Source organism: Chenopodium quinoa, unplaced genomic scaffold (genome assembly GCF_001683475.1).
Source record: "Chenopodium quinoa cultivar QQ74 unplaced genomic scaffold, ASM168347v1, whole genome shotgun sequence".
Taxonomy (NCBI): domain Eukaryota; kingdom Viridiplantae; phylum Streptophyta; class Magnoliopsida; order Caryophyllales; family Amaranthaceae; genus Chenopodium; species Chenopodium quinoa.
The window spans coordinates 2314497-2334092 of record NW_018743066.1 but is presented as its reverse complement, the minus strand read 5'-3'; the positions used below and the strand labels follow the sequence as shown (position 1 = coordinate 2334092).

Genomic DNA, 19596 nt, shown 5'->3' with positions numbered 1-19596 from the left:
TTGGTGAATCAAAATTTATGGTAATTTTGAATTACCACATTGCCAACCAAACAAGTTAAAGAAATTCTAAGAATTTCATTAGGAAAATTAAATAACTTTTAATTCCTATGTCAACCAATCTTGAGGGCGACATACTATACTTCCCTCACAATATGATAATATTAAATTATGAACATAGGCATAATCCATAAACATAAAACATACATTAAAAGTAGAGATATTAAACATTAATTAATTTATTACATTAAAGGGGTGCAACTTTGCATTAATACTCAACTTACTTAATACCATGTATGAAAATATATTCACAATTTTCGCTAAAAAAAATAAAATGATATGTACTTGTATGTAAGCATCTAATATATTGTTTAAACACAAACTTTTAAATAAAACGGATGTTCAGTAAATTAGTGAACATCCGTTATAAAGTGACAATAAAAGGTGTAAAAGTTATACTAAAACGCACAAAAGTTATTCTGACATATATAAAAGTTATTTATGCTTCATTGATAAATTTCACAAAAGTGATACTAAATTTGACAAAAGTGACACTAAATTTGACAAAAGTGAACTCGATGTACAGTAAATTACTGAAAACCGGGTGTATACAAAAGTGATTGTTGTTTAAATCGATATTAATTTGAAAATGCATGACTAAATAAACAGGTCAATTAGTATATACGGAGTAGTGGAGTACTATATACAAGTAGTTGATGATTCGACTTTGATCTTCTCAAATGCAACCCTTAATGTAAAGTTGTGCTAGCTAACTTCTAGGGCTACGAACCATGGTTTACCACTTAACCCTCAAGATAAAATTAAAGAGGTACAATAATCAAACTTTCATAATATATAAACAAGTGTACATCGAATAATTATGTTAATTTTACACCTAAGATTTTATTCAGTACTAGAATTTGTCATCTTATAATTAATTTCACATTTGGTGTAATACTGTGCTTTTAATTTGTGAAATTTGTGGGTGAGAAACCCAGGAAAAAAACAAATCATTACTTTGATCTATATAATCCTTCTCATTAAATTGCAATTAATGTGGCTCCATGGATTAGTAGTAGATACAAAAATTGAGAATTTGACTGTAACGTAATTAACCGTGATTCTGGCTCTTAGCTAATATGGAGTACATGTATAGTTGTATCAATTATTTAATGTACTCCGTACCAAATACACCCAAACGTAAGGAAATTTGGAGATGGAGTGATTTTAGATTTTTTTATTTCATTATTCATATTTTGAATTTTAAAATTTTTAATCCTTTGATTATTTTCTCTCCGCCTTTCTATCTTCTGACTCGGTATAACTGTATAAGTATCCACTATTAGTATTTGGGTTTTTTCACGGGAATTAAAAAAGTTGTACATTCGTTAAAACTAATGATTATATATATATAAGTGTATGTGGAGTTAGAGAGGAAAAAAAAAGTAGTTGAGAATAATTGAAGAAATAGAGAGAAAAAGTGTAGGAAATTGATGTCAAAGATGACAATTCATCGAAAAAAGGGTAATAATGTCAAAAGTACAATCTTTAAATAAAGCAGACATTGTAATTTGGTTTACCCAAAAAGGAAAACATATTTTGTAAGGAGTATTATGAGACGGAGAGAGTAATATATATTCATTCCTTGATTGTAGACTAGATATTGCTTTGTACGTGTCTTTAGATTAGGGTCCATAACTACAAGCAAGCAAATTTTTTTCTAGAATTAGACTAGTACACAACTTATACAAATTAGAAATTAACAAATATAATAATTATTACTCGTAATACATTTTTATACAATGCGTCTACTTATTTTTTTTCATGCATAATCTTGTAAAAGGTATATATATATAGTTGATTACTTGATTTCTAAAACAAGCAATTCCTAAACTCTATGTGTTAGGGCCCTTTACAAACTAACATCCCTATAAAAAGTAAATTAGAAAAAGAATAACAAAAATTGAAAGAAAGAAATTTTGCAAAACCAAATAAACTGAGGACGGCATACTCCACTTACTTCTAAATGTTACTATTGGGCAAAGTTTTCCTAGGTGAAGCACAAACGTATAATAAAAGGTTACATTTATGCGTTCAACAGAATCAACACTAATGAATTAAAGGTAATCAATTAATCATAGACCTTTTGAATTACATAACGTTTTTATGTTAAACAATTTACTCAATCAAGGAAAAAAAAATCTCAAAAAGAAGTGGTAGAGTATGTGAGCAAGACTTTAATTATGTTCCTTATATATGGCCATCCACATAGATCAAATATATATCCTTCATACTCTTAATTTAATCTACATGCCCCAAACTCGTTTCATTGTGTAATTGTGTCGATTTAATCCCCTTTATTTAAGTCGATCAATTCTTAATTAATAGGCTTTCCTTAATTTCTTTATAAAATCCTAATTTTCCCTAACCTCTACTATACCTTTCTTATCAATGTATGCATACATGCTTTAATGAACGTTCATAGCAATTTTTTCTTCTTAGTGCAACCTTAAATTTACAATTGATCCTACTTTTTTTTTTTTTTTTTTTTTTTTTTTTTGTGACAAGAAAATTGATCCTACTTTATATCAAATATCTTGTGAAAGTGTTTTCACACTCCCATTAGTCCCATATTATCATACATACATCTGGTAGCTAGCAACTCCAATCTTTTTCTTAATGCATGTACTCCTTAAATGTACTCCAATTTAAGTCTTATTCATAAAGGTTTATTTACATAACAATTATCTCTATCCCAATTAATATACTAATTGATGTACTTTTTTGGGTCGGACCTTTTCTATCAATTGCTTAATCTTTATTAATTGTTTTATGGGTACAAATTGTCTAATGCAAAATATATACTTGGAACATATTTGTAAAAGGGTCACATGGATGATTGAGACCAAAGTTATATATTAAAGATTTGAAATTTCTATGCATGGAAATTAGAATGAACATTTAATATAAGAATTAAATCAAAATGTCAATATCTCTACTCGCTTTATGTTCTTATAGTACATAAGATCAAATCAAAGTTTCACAATTAATACATCACAATGCAAATTCACCACCATACAAAATTTTCCTCAAAAATTATCATTTAATTCATTCTATTCTTATAAATACTTTTTTTCTTCTATTATGGAGTTCCAATTAGTAAATGATATAGTCTCTCTCAGTTGATTTAAGAGTATTATTAATTCGTAAAACTCACTAGGTAATAATTTATTCATACAAGAAAATGAGATTTATTTTTTCATAACTTTAATTGCGACTATATTCTAGGTTGCTTTCTAGTCTCTACTTTAATTATAAAAAAAATCATTGTATATATATAGAGTACCTTTTTTGTATATATATACGAGTATATATATACTTCGTATATCTAAACAGAACTCAACAAGAAAATTATTTTCTAGTTATTTGAGGAGTATATATATCCTTTGCATATACATACATTTATTTGTATGTATATATATACATCGTATTTCTCCAAAAAATTCAATGAGAAAATTAATTTCCAGTTGATTGAGAAGTATATATTATATTTTATAGGTAGGCGTATCCTGCATTTTTGTAGGGTGATTCAGAAACAAAATTCATCATTTGTCCCTAACCGACTTATAAATGAAAACCTTATTCTACTCAGCCAACTATAAATAATGAAAAATAAACTTAGACAATTATTCTAAAGAAATAAAAAAGCTTATTTTTAAAAATAATATAATGCATAAAAGGACAGTTTTATGATTCAAATTGACTAATAAATCTGGCTGATACTTTTCTATATAGAGATGAAGGATAAGATCTCGTATCTTAATTATTAGGTGTAAATCAAATCTTAATCGTATGCCATAATAATTGAGAAATCATGCTTTTTTTGGGTGTGTTTTTTCCACGTACTATGTCGTAGTCTAAAATTAAACGAACTTTATACCCATTTGTATCACTAACTTTTCTACGATTTCTAATATATATTGGAATTATCATAGAGTGGTATACTCAAGGTGACAACTATATAAGCGTACAGTGTACTATACGTGTTGCTACCTGCCCATAACCTTGTAAGCTAAAAATTACATCACCGTCTGATTTAAAATATATTTTTCTTTACATGGCATGATATATACACAATATTGGCGTTGTTTAATTTTCTCTTTCTAACGTAATTACGCTAACAAATCTTTAAATTCACGTGATAATTTAAATCAACCATGAAATTTAAGTCATAAATGAGATAAAATTTGTTTTTAATGAAAGTATTTTGTCAAAATTTAAGCCATATAATATATTTATTTTAAAATATCTAACAATACACGTGACTATACGTGTTAATACACGTGACTATATATCTTAATTAACGTAGTAATGAATGTACTATTCATTGGTATGTAGACAAGTATACAACCTTAGCTTAATGATTCATTATAATTTGTACTGTAAGTCCATTCTACATGATCATCATCAAGAAATATTAATTCCATAAACTTACTATGGAGTAGTAATTTTATACACACACATCTTTTTCCATGATACATGTCATTCAATTCTTAACCTAGTAAGTTTTTATTTAAATAAAATTAAAAATAAAACAAATTTAGAGAAGAAAAATAAAGGGGCATCAGACCCGGCCCGAAGATTAAGCTTGAGCAATACATAGTTTCAAACCAAACAAAAATCAAAATAGAGCCACATGGTAATAATGCACAAACTAGGGAAAGAAAGAGAGAGAAAAAGGAGGAAGTTGAGGAAAAAGGCTTTGAAAAAGGAGGGATAATTCATCGTTGAAAAAAAAAAAAAATTCATCAAAGGGTAGTCAAAAGTCAAAATGATTTCCCAAAATAAAAAAATTAGAAAAAAAAAAAACGTAGAATTAATTTGGACAGTACTAATTTTGTTTACGTAGCATGCTCTCCACAACAAACTTATACAATAACAAGAAATTTGATACACTCAAAAACCATTCAACTTATGTACACTCCCTCCGTCTCTAAAAATTCTGGTACTCCATATTAATCCAACATTTTTCATTGTCAATATTATTATCTCACGTAAAAAGTCAGTACATGGAATAATGACATTTAGAGACAGAAGGAGTAGTATTCTATAGTATACATATATATATCAAACGATACAATTGTCGTCAGATTAACTGGAAGAACGTTTAGAAACGGGGTTTATAATTTATTTATTTATTTTAAAAAAGGGAGAGAGGGGAGGTGGAAGGGATATTTCTTTCTCTTTCTAACAATCTCTCTCCAAAGCAAGAGCAATAAGAGCACCTTACCCTCTCACCCCACCACCATAAATGCAGTTTTACAACCTCCCCTCAATTCTCTCTCCTCAAAAACTCAATACGCTCTTTGCAATTACTCCTCTTTCTGCCACTTCCCTTCTCCACCTGTTCCCTACCCTTCTCTCTTCTCTCTTCTCTTTCTCTCTCTAAAAATCAAAACCCTCACTCTTCTCTTCTCTCTCTAAAACATCATTCAACTTCTACCTCACCAATCTCCAAATCCAGATCCAACTCGACTCCGTAAGTTTCTCATTTCCCCTCTTTTCTCTTTCTTTTATCTCCGTCGTCGCTCTGATATGTGTGTTAGTCAAAGTGTTAAGTGTATGCGCATGTATTCATACATAGAAATGCCCTACATGGTTAGAAATCTTTTTCTTCTTCTTATTTTTTGTTTTTGTTAATAAAAGATTGATTTTTGTAAAGAAATTTCATTTTAGTTTTTTGGTAATAATGATGATAATCCATGTTTGACGTTCAAAACCTTAATGTGAACCATATTTTCCGTTATGTTTTTATTTTTTCAAGAGGAGTTGAAAAGGCGTGATCTTCGTTGGCGTTATAATCTGTGTCAAAAAAAATTTTTTAATAAAAAAAAAGGTGAGCTAATTTGGAATTAGTAGTATATGTCAAAGCCACCTTTTCACACTGTCAACCCTCATTTATCTAAATACATTTTTTTTTTGTATTATTATTATTATTGTTACCTTATAAAAAAAAAATATTTATTTACGTCTAGAATGTAGCGTAAATAAAGGTAAAATAAAATAAATATTATAATTCGAGATATATAATAATGTCTATAAATATTTTCTCTCTTCTAAAGACAATAGTCAAAGGGTAATTGACTTACAAAACCAGAAACCACCCCCACGAGTCAATCTAGTAGAGAGCTTAAGTCACCTCTCAGAAAATTTACAGATGAGAGAGAATTTTTCTTAATTTTTTTTTCACTAAAAGACAAATTTTTCTAGGGTTTTTTTTTGGTTTAGTGTACTATAAATATATAATTATTTAATCTTTCTTTTTTTAATTTTGTTGTAATTTATTTGGGTTTTGTAGATCGGAAAATGGATGAAGTGAAGAAGGATCTGGATTATTATCAGGTGAAATATTTGTTTTAATTTTATTTTTTTGTTATCTTAATTTTTAATTTTTTTTTAAAATTATTGTTATTTCCTAAAGTTTGGTTTATATAATTTTCCATAGTGAGTTAGTTTTGTACATCAACTTTCCCTCATCTATAAGAAATCATTTTTTACTAAAACTAGAAAATTATCACATTTCATGATTTTTAATTAATTTTTTTTGGATGTTTTTGTTTATATATATGTAGATGTTGTAAGAAGGTAGACTATCAGCAAAAACAAAAGGGAGGAAATTTAGAAGACGAAAAAATAAAGAAAATTTGAAGGAAAATTATTTTTATTATTATTAGGGAAAATTACGAAAAAAAAAAAAATGTTTCAACCAAATATGTTTGAGACACACCACCAGTTGCTAGACATGTCTGGGCATAAAACTCCGGATAGCGAGTTAGGGAAGATGAGAGACGACGAATTCGAAAGCAGTAGATCCGCTACCGAGAATCTGGAGGGGCTTTCGGGTGATGATCAGGATCCGAATCAACGGCCCAAGAAGAAGCGTTACCACCGTCATACTCAACACCAGATTCAAGAGATGGAAAAGTAAATTTTTTTGAGTTTTTATTGTTTACTTAATTTTGTTTTATTTTTTTGTATCAAAATAATTAATTTGTTTTTCTTTTTTGGTGTGAAATTGAAGTTTTTTTAAGGAATGCCCTCATCCGGATGATAAGCAAAGGAAGGAGTTAAGCCGTAGATTATCATTGGAGCCTTTACAAGTCAAGTTTTGGTTTCAAAATAAGCGTACTCAAATGAAGGTATAATCATACATATTACTCCTTTCGTCCCACAATTTTAGCCTCGAACCTTGATTAATTTTGTTAATAAGCAATTAACAATTGCTTAATCTCTAAGTGAATTGTTGTAGATCACTCATTTGGCCTAATACTTGGGTTGAATCCTTGATACTACCCAAAACCGTGTAATGAAAATGTGTAATAGATTATTTCATAATTCATAAAGCTTAATTTTGCCTTTTTATGAGATTTACATGCTCAATTTAATTATAATTTCCTATGATTAGCTAGTTAACAACTTATGTAGTGACTATTGAGGTAAATCTCCACTTGTGAAAGTAATTGTCAGTTTAATTTGTTAGTCATTGTTATTACATACTCATATAGCAAAGTTTTTATTTAGTAATGCATTATATACTTTTGGTTAATGATAATGCTATCGCGAAAGGGACAATATATAGCCATTAATTGATCGCGAACTTCTTAATTTCATTGTAATATGTCAATTTTTATTAACATTTGTCTGCTTTAATGAAGTATATTTATGTAATGCACTCCACAACCTTGCTTCCTAGGTGCTACACAATTTAATCTCTTATATGATTCATTAACCAAATTAATTAACGTATTAATATTTTTTCATGATAGGAAGCGTAATTTATATTAATAATAATCTCTTACATGGTTTCTTCTTAACCAAATTAATTAATTTCATTGATTTTAGGCTCAACATGAACGATCAGAGAACCAACAACTTCGAAATGAGAATGAAAAACTTCGAGCTGACAACATAAGGTTTAAGGAAGCCCTAAGCAATGCTACTTGTCCCAACTGTGGAGGGCCAGCCGCGATTGGTGAGATGTCATTTGATGAACAACAACTCAGGATCGAGAATGCTCGACTTAGAGAAGAGGTATTTTTCCCTTGATCACATGTATAATATATATTTTTTTTACTAATAAGTTATAAACTTAATGGTACATGATTAATACTACCTCTGCTAGATATTTGTTGCAACTTTAAGGTATTATTTATGAGATATAAAATATTACAAAGTTGCAACTAATATTTAACAGAGGTAGTAATACATCTCAATTCGATATTTTACATATAATTTTTTTTTTGACGAATTGTTACAGATTGATAGGATATCAGGCATAGCAGCAAAGTATGTAGGAAAGCCCTTAGTGACTTACCCTCATAATCTACAAAGTCAAGGGCTACAACCTTCGCGCTCATCTCTTGATCTTGGAGTTGGGAGCTATGGTCCGCAATCAGGCATGGTAGGGGACATTTACGGCTCAGCTGGAGACCTCATACGATCAGTAGCCCCACCAACCGAGGCAGATAAACCCATGATCATTGAGCTGGCAGTGGCGGCAATGGAGGAACTTATTAGGATGGCTCAAGCAGGTGACCCCTTGTGGATTCCTAGCGCGGATAACTCAACTGAAATCCTTAATGAAGAGGAGTATTTCCGGACCTTCCCTCGTGGGATTGGTCCTATGCCTTTAGGGTTGAAATCGGAGGCCTCAAGAGACTCCGCCGTTGTTATCATGAATCACATGAACTTGGTTGAAATTCTCATGGATGTGGTAAGATTATTATTATTGTAAACATCTAAAAACTAATTTAATTTAGGCTTTTTCGTGGACTAATCGTGTTTTTTGTGTTTGTAATTAGAATCAATGGTCATGTGTATTCTCTGGGATTGTTTCAAGAGCTATGACCTTAGAAGTTTTATCAACTGGAGTTGCAGGAAATTACAATGGAGCTTTACAAGTGGTAAGTAATTATTTATTAACCTTTTTTCGAGTAAGTTTTATTATATATTAACTAGTAATTTTAATCATGGCATACATAATTTATTAACTGTTTGTGATTAATTAAATTCACAGATGACAGCTGAATTTCAAGTCCCTTCACCTCTTGTTCCAACTCGCGAGAACTACTTTGTGAGGTATTGTAAGCAACATGGGGACAGTACATGGGCAGTGGTTGATGTTTCGTTGGATGGTTTACGCCCTAGCCCAATTCCAAGGTGCCGTAGAAGGCCATCTGGTTGCCTAATTCAAGAGTTGCCCAATGGTTACTCTAAGGTATGTAAATAATGAGTGAACAAAAACCCTATATTCTGCTCTTAAGATAAATTTTTATTTTCTAGTTTGATTAATTATTTTGTTAGAAACTTGTACTTATTTTGATTTGAATGTGATTTCTTAAGGTGATGTGGGTTGAACACGTTGAAGTGGATGATCGCGCTGTGCACAACATTTATAGGGCACTCGTAAATTCAGGGCTAGCTTTCGGAGCTAAACGTTGGGTGTCAGCATTGGATAGGCAATGTGAAAGACTTGCTAGTGTTATGGCTAGCAACATGCCTGCAGGAGAGGGTGGAGGTAATTAACTTAATTTTTCTAATTCATTCGAAAAGGGGATGCCCCAGTTTCTCATGTCGAGAAACAAAATTTGTTTTTCACATGGCATTTTTGTAAATAAATCAACCACTTTATTCAACTTTATTCAATTGCGGAGCATAAAATAATGAAAAAGTTGTTAATTTATTCACGAAAATGCCCATGAGAAAGAAACAAATTCAACATGAGAAACAGAGAGTTTCCCCATTTGAAAATATTGCTATTTTTTATTTTCAAATTAAAATCCTTTAATTTATCTCACTTGTTATGTATACTTTTATTTAAATGAAATAGAAAATTCACACCAAAAAAACATTCATCTTTTATTGACATTTTTTTTTTTTTTTTGAATTTTTGGTAGTAATTACAAGTCCAGAAGGGAGGAAAAGTATGCTAAAGCTAGCTGAAAGGATGGTGATGAGCTTCTGTGCCGGGGTTGGAGCCTCAACAGCCCACACATGGACAACATTATCAGGGAGTGGTGCTGATGATGTTCGAGTAATGACTCGAAAGAGCATGGATGACCCTGGTAGACCCCCAGGCATTGTGCTTAGTGCTGCTACTTCTTTCTGGATGCCTGTTTCTCCTAAACGAGTCTTCGATTTCCTGCGTGATGAGAACTCTAGGAGTGAGGTATGTACATCCACAATACAACACTCTAGATATTAATCCAACATTGTTACAATTAACCATCAAATAGTAGTATATACTTCATATATTATTAATAAACACAACAAGAACATAGATTAAACATATATGTACAATTAAATCTCTCACTATAATTGATTCTTTGATCAACTATAACATAAAAAATAAGTTAATTTTTGGTTACAAGTTATATTATTGAATAATTAGCTAATTTAATCTTTTAATGTCTACTTTGTGCAGTGGGATATCCTTTCTAATGGAGGACTAGTCCAAGAGATGGCTCACATAGCCAACGGTCGTGATCCAGGGAACTGTGTTTCGCTATTAAGAGTGAATGTAAGTCAATATTGTCTTTAATTTGCTAACAATTAATTATAAATTAATTGTTTTGTGACATAAATATTAATTTTGGGATGTTTAATGTAGAGTGCAAATTCAAGCCAGAGCAACATGCTAATACTCCAAGAGAGTAGCACAGACCCAACAGGCTCCTATGTCATCTATGCACCGGTTGATATCGTTGCAATGAATGTGGTCTTAAACGGTGGTGATCCAGACTATGTTGCACTCTTGCCATCAGGCTTTGCCATACTTCCTGATGGTCCAGTAGGAGCGCATGGTGGCGGTCCCTTGGAGGTCGGCTCAGGGGGTTCGTTGCTGACCGTTGCATTCCAAATCCTAGTTGATTCGGTTCCTACAGCCAAGCTCTCCTTGGGTTCTGTTGCTACTGTTAATAGTTTGATTAAGTGCACTGTTGAAAGGATAAAGGCTGCTGTTGCTTGTGAGAACCCTTGATCAAACAACTTGATTGGCATGCTTTTGTTGATGGTAAGTCAATTTAATTATTAATTTCGCGGTTATTATATTCTAGTCTTTTTAGGGCATAATGAATATGTTTTTTAACATTTACCTTTACATAATTCGTTTCATTATATAATACCTTGAGAGTTGAGATCGATTATTTTCTATAAAAATATACTAGTGAAAGTTGTTATTAAAGTCAAAATGAGCTAGCTAGGTTTGACGGTCAAAATTGAACATGACCTATTATTGACTTATTATCGAAAAAGAATTTATGATTCTGTATTGTCATTAACTGCATGTACGTGTTATAATAAGGTATACCATACCAAACCATTATTGCATCATTAACTTCTTTTCGACGAGTAATGAAGATTTGTATGATTGTCGAGTATTTAAAATGATTGCGACTTACCCTCGTGTAAATTGGTTTATGTTTTTGCAGTAAGCATAATTAGTAGAGGACTGGAACACAAAATTAAGCAAAGAAGGGGAGTGTATGTGTTTACAACTTTTGTGATTTTACAGTACGATAATGAATGGAGGAAGTCAAGAACGCACCTTTTGTTGATCCTTGGAATGGTGAAAGAATGCATGTGTAATTTCATAATAGAAAGAAGGAATTCAAAAGATCAAACTATCTCGATTCAAAGGAACCAATATCATCAATGGCTAGCTACATACCATCCATTACAAGGGAATTGGGTTCGGGTATTGACTTCGCCAAAAATAGTCAGTAAAACAAAGGTATATGGACTCGAAAATATCTATCCATGGATGATATCGATCATAAGCATTTCCGATCCCCTTGTCCTCCCTTAAATTAAATTGACTGTTTTTGTTGCAAGTGATTATGGCAAAATTAAAGCCAAGTTAACTTGAGACTTTTAGAGAAAACCTTGTTTTATAAGAGTGTTTTGATAAATTAATTAGGCTGATTATCTCCCCTTCTTCAATCTTGATCAAGTGTATGTTATGTTTTTCAATTTCTTGTTTGAGTTTAATGTAGGACTTTATTCACCTTTTTTTTAAAAAAAACTGACTTTTTGTATTTTGAGTGCTTTTCTAAAGGATAATATTGCAAATTTGTCTTTCATTTCTTTGAAATTAAACCTAGCTAAGATTTTGTAGCCAAAATTGTTTAGTATATGTTGGCAAGAATATATAGTTTATGATTACAAAAATTTTATTAGAAATTACTATGTCAATAAATTTGTGGTATTGTTTTGTGATAAGCTGGAGAGAATTAAAAAAATATTTCTTTGAATCGGAATTAATTGTCACGTTGTAATAAATTATATACTCGTCATGATTTGACTAATATAGTGTCAATCATCAGAGTTTTTCTCGATCTACTCGTTGTCACTCCTATAACTAGTGTCATGAGAAGTACGGAGTAGTATTTCGTTATCTTTCTATTTATTGTTACTAGTGAAAATAGTACACATGAAAGATAAATATATATGGACAGGTAGTATATTGAATTCTATCATTTGATCAATCAACTAATTTACCAATTAAAAAAAATTAATCGATTGTGCATTTTTATACGATTTAAATGATATACTTTGGCATGAGTTAGCTAATAAACATACACAATAAATATAGTGAGTACTTTTGAGTAACTTATAGTTATGGCACAACATATGGCGGCAACAAAAAAAATGATGAAATTAATTTAAATAACATCATAAAATCTGAGCTGAGTTAAATATGTTGTGCTGAAAATGGTAAATCTTGTAGCTGTCTAGTAAGTTATCCCTAGGATGTTATCAAATTTGGTGGTAAATAAATTTGTATTGGAAATAACTAACATCATGTGGGTTGCAAGCTAAGTTAACGTAGTACAACAAATTCATGTTATCGTATACTACTAGTCTACTACTACTAAATTAAACCATGCATCATCTAAAATTTCATTCTTAACAAACTATACTATATTGAGAAATTACAACTATTTCATCCAAGAAACATAATATATGTCGTATTAATTTCATAATCAACTCATTTAACTCATGAAGAAACTTTTAATATTTGATTACTAGAGGGGAAAAAAAAGCTCTTGAAAACAGGATTATTATCTATGATCTGAATTGAATTATCGTTAAGGGTAATAATTGCACAAGCCCCTAACTTCACCAAAAAGAAAAGGGTAGATTAAAATAATAAGAGGGTTAAAAAAAAAAAAAAAAAAGTCAATTTGTAAAATAAAAAAATAAGGTTTATTCCTAAGCTAGAATCCCAGTACAAGAGCTAGGGTTTGTTGAGATCATGATCATCATTACTCAAAGTCAAACATAAATGCAAAAAACACAAATTTCAAGACAATAATCTTGGTCCTACCAATTACCACTCATTTCAAAAACACAAAATAAAAAATAATGAAAGGAAAAGGTGAAAAATGTACCTTTAAGGTAAAAATGTATAGCTGGATAATGTATGGAGCATGCAACGTAACCGCGTAGAATTAAATAGGGTAAGAAGAGAGAGAAAATGAGAGTATTGTAATTGCAATTGCAATTGTATTTGCAGGTACAACTTACATACATAACCTAGCAGACTGTCTCTTTGACAGACCTTTTATAATTTCTTCAGTTTCAGAGCAGCAGCCACCTTCCTACATTAACTACTTTTTTTTTTTTTTTTTTTTTTTTTTTTTGGGGGGGGGGGGGGTAAAAATGAATTAAAATAAGTTTGGACCAAAATATATGACAGCCAACCAATTGTAGTAGTTTTCATAAAGAAGTCATGAATGTAATTAATACTTCTAGTTTGTTAAAAAAAAAAAAAACCTTTATTTTTAATCGGTTATGGTAGGCAATGATATATACTGCTCTTAGACTTGCATTAGTTGCATATAACCATTAAAAGCATGTTCCGATTTACTGAGCTGAATTGAAGTGATTGAGGCTGAACTAAACTGAATATATATAGCTGAAATAAATTGTTTATGAGAGAATGAAATTGGAAACTGAACTGATTGGAGCTGAACTGAAATTAAACAGAACAGAACAGGCCTTAAATAGGAGAATGAGAGATAGCTCAAGTGGTTAGAGCTTCTCTCTCAATTTCAGGAGATTCTGAGATCAATTCTCAACCCCACCCTTGTGGCTCTGATCTCTTTAAATATATATATATATATATATATTATATATATATATATATATATATATATATAGAATTGAGATCATGTGAGAACCAAGATGAATAATAAGAACTAGAAACTCTCAGCCATTGATCACACTCCATCTAATGACTCACATTGCACCCGCTCTCATTAATAGCATTTTCGTAATTTCGCTGTATTTAAACTTTTTTTCCAGTTTTTTTTTAACTTTTAAGGCAATTTCATTTACTTTAAGACTGATTTCATTTACTTTTACTAAATTTTCATTTACTTTTGATAAATGAAACTGGAAACTACTTTGTAAAGTTAAAATATTACAAAAATGTCATTAACGACACGGAAGTATGTGAGCCGTCCGATTAACATGATCTAAGGGTCTAGATTAGTTCCTAGTTCTTATTTTAGCATTGGTTCTCATTATAACTTGGTTCTTATTTTAGAAATGAAGCCGATTGTTGTTGGTTAAGTGTAATGTTGGATTGTAAATGATAAAATTACAATTGAAATTTGGCTTTTTTTTCTTGATTGTTCGTACATTTGTATAACTTAATAAATGAATGATGAATTATTTAAAAGAACACAATGCTCCTAGAGAGAACCTTTGTCATCCGATGAACCTTTTTTTTAGTAAATGATGTAATTGTGAAGTTACATGTCCCTACACCATTTGATTCAAACATGAACTACTGCGTCGAATAATATACTAGTAATTTTTTTTTTCTTTATATATATATATATATAGAATATAAACAAACTTTGACCCGAGCTAATTTGTAATGAGTAAATAAATTATGTGACTAACATTTTTGGAGTTTAATAAAAAAATTCACTCTTAATTTAAGTAGATTCTAATATGACTCAATTAGATTGAATAAAGATGTATACATTCTCTACTAAATACGATTTGTACCCAAATTCTCAAAGAGAAATAACTTGGATTGATTTCCATCTTTAGGAGAGTTTTTTATGATATAATAACTTATTATTAGCTATGAAAAGATACATAACTCGAGGTCAATTAATTGATTTAGGGCCTGTTAACATTTATTAAATTTTAGTTCAGTTCAGCTCAGCTCCAATCAGTTCAGTTCAGTTCAGTTCAGCTCTAATCAGTTCAGTTCAGTTCAGTTCAGCTCCTAATTTTCCTCTCTCATAAAATATTCATTTCAGCTCAATTCAGTTCAGTTCAACTCCAATCAGTTCAATTCAGCTTAGTTCAGCTCCAATCAGTTCAGCTCAGTTCAGTAAATGTGAACAGGCCCTTAGACCATACATGAATTGTGTATGAAAATAGCTAAATAATTTTATTATCAAACGAATACAATTTACATAATAACCCTACTTGTACATCAAATGTAATTAATATATGAATTATAAATACAAGATTTTCCTAAAAGTTTGACCATAGATAAATTTAATTAAATATCATACGATTTGAATTGATCCCAAATCGAATCAAATGATGTCGAAAAACCCTACCATGTCGTGAACCTAATAAAGCCAACGTGATCGAACAACTTAGTTACTTTCAACCTCAAACTAAGTCTAATATACTATATACATTCACACAAGTAGTCTAACTTATCGAAAGAGCTAAAAACAATTAATGGAATGTTTGTCCATGAAAATAATAATCAGCAATAGCCCACATTAACCACCATAAGTCTTGCTGATGGGTCACAATCCAAAGGTCAAGTAGTAAATGTATGTATATATAGACAAATATCATTTTTTTTGTTGGTGCAAAAGACAAATTTCATATTAATTGCTTGATTGCTTCCAAATAAAATTATCCTTAATTCCTTAAGATTGCTAGCTTAGTGTTCATACCAGGTCTTGTAATTGTATGAACCTCTTAAAATGCCCAAAAAAGAACCACGTTTTGACCTATGATTAAGGACTTTATTTTGTAGGATAATCAAATTATTTGAATTTCTATTATGCATCCTAGTGGCAAGTGCACCTAGAGAGCAAAAACCGTCACCAGAAAAAAACATGTAACTATAGGTGCACCCGAGTTCATGTAGCTAATAATGATCGTACTAAAACTTGGAGGAGATCGAGCCACTTCTAAGTGGTAGCTTAGGCGCACATCACCAAATGTTTTTTGAACTATGGGACATTGATCTTTTAAGAGCTTCAGTTAAGGCCAACAACTTTGTTCAACCTACAAACATGCAACTTAAGCCCACATTGCGATTGCTTTCTTTATTCACATCCTCGATTTATCATATATACTAATATACGTAGTACATTTATTAGATCCAAGGTTATTTTTTACTCATCCAGAAAAATGCAATGTATTTGTTTGCTTATTTGAACAAAACCAATCTTAAGAAGTAGAAAATTAGTCTTGTTTTAGACTTATTGGGTTGCTGGTAGGATTATTACGTACAGCTCGTGCAGTGTACGTATTACATTTTTACAGGTTATTACTTAATTGACTATAATTTGCCCATATTATAATTAGGTCACCTATAACAATTAACAATGTGTATTTAATAAACTTAACCTTGGTTAATTAAGCATGATACAAAAAGTGCTAAATATTTTACAAAATAATACATGTAGTACTTACAAACTTTTGGTTATAAAAAATCAACCAAGTAGGTTTTAAACTTTAGGCCACCATAATGTTAGGGCCTGTTCCGATTGACTGAACTCAGCTGAACTGAACTGAACTGAACTGAACTTATTAATTAGTGATTTTTAACTACGGATTAGTGATCTTTGATTATTTATTGATTATTTATTACTATACATATGTGTATATACAAATGTACATATTAAAATATTTACGAAAAATATACTATATAATTATAATTATAAAATGTATGGAAAATATATTATAAAATGTATGGAAAATATATTAAAAACTTGAAACCTCTAAACATTTTAAACACATATACTATTTATTATTATTATTATTATTATTATTATTATTATTATTATTATTATTATTATTATTATTATTATTATTATTATTATTATTATTATTATTATTGTTGTTGTTGTTGTTGTCGTTGTAATAAGAGCTTAAAAGAATGAAATTTGGCTTTATATCATTAGCAACATCATTAGACATAAATTAAGAGTTGAGTTGAACTGAACTGAACTGAATTTCAACGGAACAGAACAGGCCCTTACACGTAGTATTTTAAATTTAGCTAATGTCATACATGTATATAAACCTTAATACCTACCTTAGAATGAATATTAGTACCTAATTAACCAAAATCATCCGAGCACAATTTGTAATTTAGAGGTGTAATATCCAAATTTTAATTTAAATTAAACTGTTTTTCGATCATTCAATTTTGCAAGATAAATACATCAAATATAAAATCAATTAACTAAGGGCTATGAATAAGCACCTAGTATCTTTCCTAATTTGGAATTGATTTCAAAATGGACAAAATTACGCGCAATTCAGTCTAATTAATGTTAAATTTTTATTTGGTTTCTTTTTTTTTTTCCTTCTATTTTTAGCTCTTTACCCTAAGGGTTTTATTTATTTATTTATTTATTTATTTTTTGGTATACCTTAGCCCTAAGGGTTATGTATAGCATTTTCCTTTAATCAAACCAATGAGCTTAAGATAAAAAAGGCTTAAAATGTGTTCCATTCGTAGGTAGTAAACCTCACTTAGCAAATCGAATATATGAGATTTTCAAAAAAAAAAAAAAAATCAATTTAATTAATGTTCCCTTGAATATATTGTGAGGAATCAATTATACTTCAAAATATGAAAAAATGTTTGTTGGTACACAATTTTCCTTCAAAAAACAAAAAAAATTGCAACACAATAGACAAGATGTATAGTTAAACTTATTGGGCCTTCATAATTGATCAATTGGATTCATATAATATAATAAAGTAAAAAGCCCAATTTTACTCGGACTAAATCATCACACTGAAAGAAATAGAAAACAACTTAGGCCCAGCCCACAACCCATAGTGTTACATACTTACATAGTTACATGTATATTGTGCTATATTTTCGGCTAATTAGTTAAGACATGAAGACATTTATTCCAAAGATGATCACTCCTATCATGCATTTTAGTATACGTCTTAATGTCTTATTCATATCTAATTCAGCAATAATATCATCCACAATAAGATCGTTACATGTCTTCCCCATCCGAACCAGCTGCTTACAACACTTGGCCTCAAAATGTATTTCGAAGAAATAGTTGCTTAAGATCTCTGCTGCGCAATCTAGGGTGATCTTAGACGCGCACATCATCAGTGCTGGATCCTTAGACGGCTCTGGGGCGTAGATGATGTCTGAGTCGGGTGCTATGCCATCGTCTGGGGCAATGTCAAACTCGAGGATATCCGCTTCAGAAGGCGAGGGAGTGGTCACTAGGATTATGGTAATGGCTAGGAATACTAGCGTAGTTGATCTTGTTGTAGCCATTTGTTGTTCTTGTGCTGTGAAAATACCAAGTAAATTTTTATCTATGAATGTATGATGTACCAAGTATATTAGCTTTTAATTTTAGAATTTTTTGACTTTTTTTCACCAGGATATAAAAATTGCAAAAATGTTAATAAGGTCCCTAATACCTTCCGGGAGTCCAATTGGGTGGGTGGAACCATCTAATTTGCCTTTAAATGACCAATTTACCGTTTTACAACTTGCATCAATATCATTAATTCAAGTCTACCACGAACATTTATGACAAAAAATAATGATAAAAAATGGTTCCAAACGTCATTATATGACCCCGAGATATATTCCCTAGAATTTCAAGACTTTGCGACACCGGGCCCCGAAGACTCCAAAAATTCTCAAAAAGCGTGGATATAGCCTTCAATTTATGAATTTTTAAACTTTTTTTCGCCCGGGAAAAAAAAAATTATTGAAATGTTTACCATGGTCTCTAATACTCCCCCGCGAGTCCAATATGGTGGGTGGAACAATCCAATTTGCCTACAAACAACCAATTTACCGGTTTATAACTTGCACCGATTTCATTAACTCAAGTCTACCACAAACATTTATAACAACATATAATGATCATATATGATTCCAAACGGGATTATATGACCCCGAGATTTATCCCTTATAATCAAAGGCTTTTCGACACTGGGCCCGAAACATCTAAAATTTCTCCAAAAGCGTGGATATTAATTAGCCTTCAATTTTGGAATTTTTTTAATTTTTTTTGCCCAAAAATAAAAATTGCCGAAATGTTTACCATGGTCCCTAATACCCTTCGGGAGTCCAATTGGGTGGGTGGAACCATCCTATTTGCTTTTAAACGGCCAATTTACCGGTTTACAACTTGCACCGATTTCAATAATTCAAGCGTACCACGAACATTTATGACAACAAATATTGATCATATATGGTTCCAAACGTCATTTGATGACCCCGAGATTTATTCCCTAGAATTTCAAGACTTTTCGACACCTGAC

General features: G+C 30.6%; 1 protein-coding gene across 2 annotated transcripts; it reads left to right on the top strand.

The window, feature by feature from the left end:
* Nucleotides 1-5256: 5256 nt before the first annotated feature.
* Nucleotides 5257-11980, top strand: LOC110731377 (homeobox-leucine zipper protein PROTODERMAL FACTOR 2-like). Of its 2 annotated transcripts, none has more exons than XM_021911235.1 (13): nt 5257-5536; nt 6356-6399; nt 6630-6981; nt 7079-7196; nt 7900-8088; nt 8315-8770; nt 8859-8960; nt 9074-9274; nt 9400-9574; nt 9954-10225; nt 10481-10576; nt 10667-11068; nt 11487-11980. In XM_021911235.1, the coding sequence occupies exons 3-12, from the start codon at nt 6755-6757 to the stop codon at nt 11033-11035; spliced, it is 2205 nt and encodes a 734-aa protein (XP_021766927.1). In that variant the 5' UTR covers nt 5257-5536; nt 6356-6399; nt 6630-6754; the 3' UTR covers nt 11036-11068; nt 11487-11980. The 2 variants fall into 2 exon arrangements, with proteins under 2 accessions (XP_021766927.1, XP_021766928.1); XM_021911236.1 differs by having other exon boundaries at nt 5526-5655.
* The last annotated feature ends 7616 nt before the right edge of the window (nt 11981-19596 follow it).

Excerpts from the sequence above, each read along its gene's own strand:
- LOC110731377 (XM_021911235.1), top strand. The coding sequence starts at position 6,755 with ATGTTTCAACCAAATATGTTTGAGACACACCACCAGTTGCTAGACATG. Across the intron at positions 9,275-9,399 it reads TGCCCAATGGTTACTCTAAG|GTGATGTGGGTTGAACACGT; the intron begins GTATGTAAATAA and ends TGATTTCTTAAG. Across the intron at positions 10,577-10,666 it reads TTTCGCTATTAAGAGTGAAT|AGTGCAAATTCAAGCCAGAG; the intron begins GTAAGTCAATAT and ends TGTTTAATGTAG.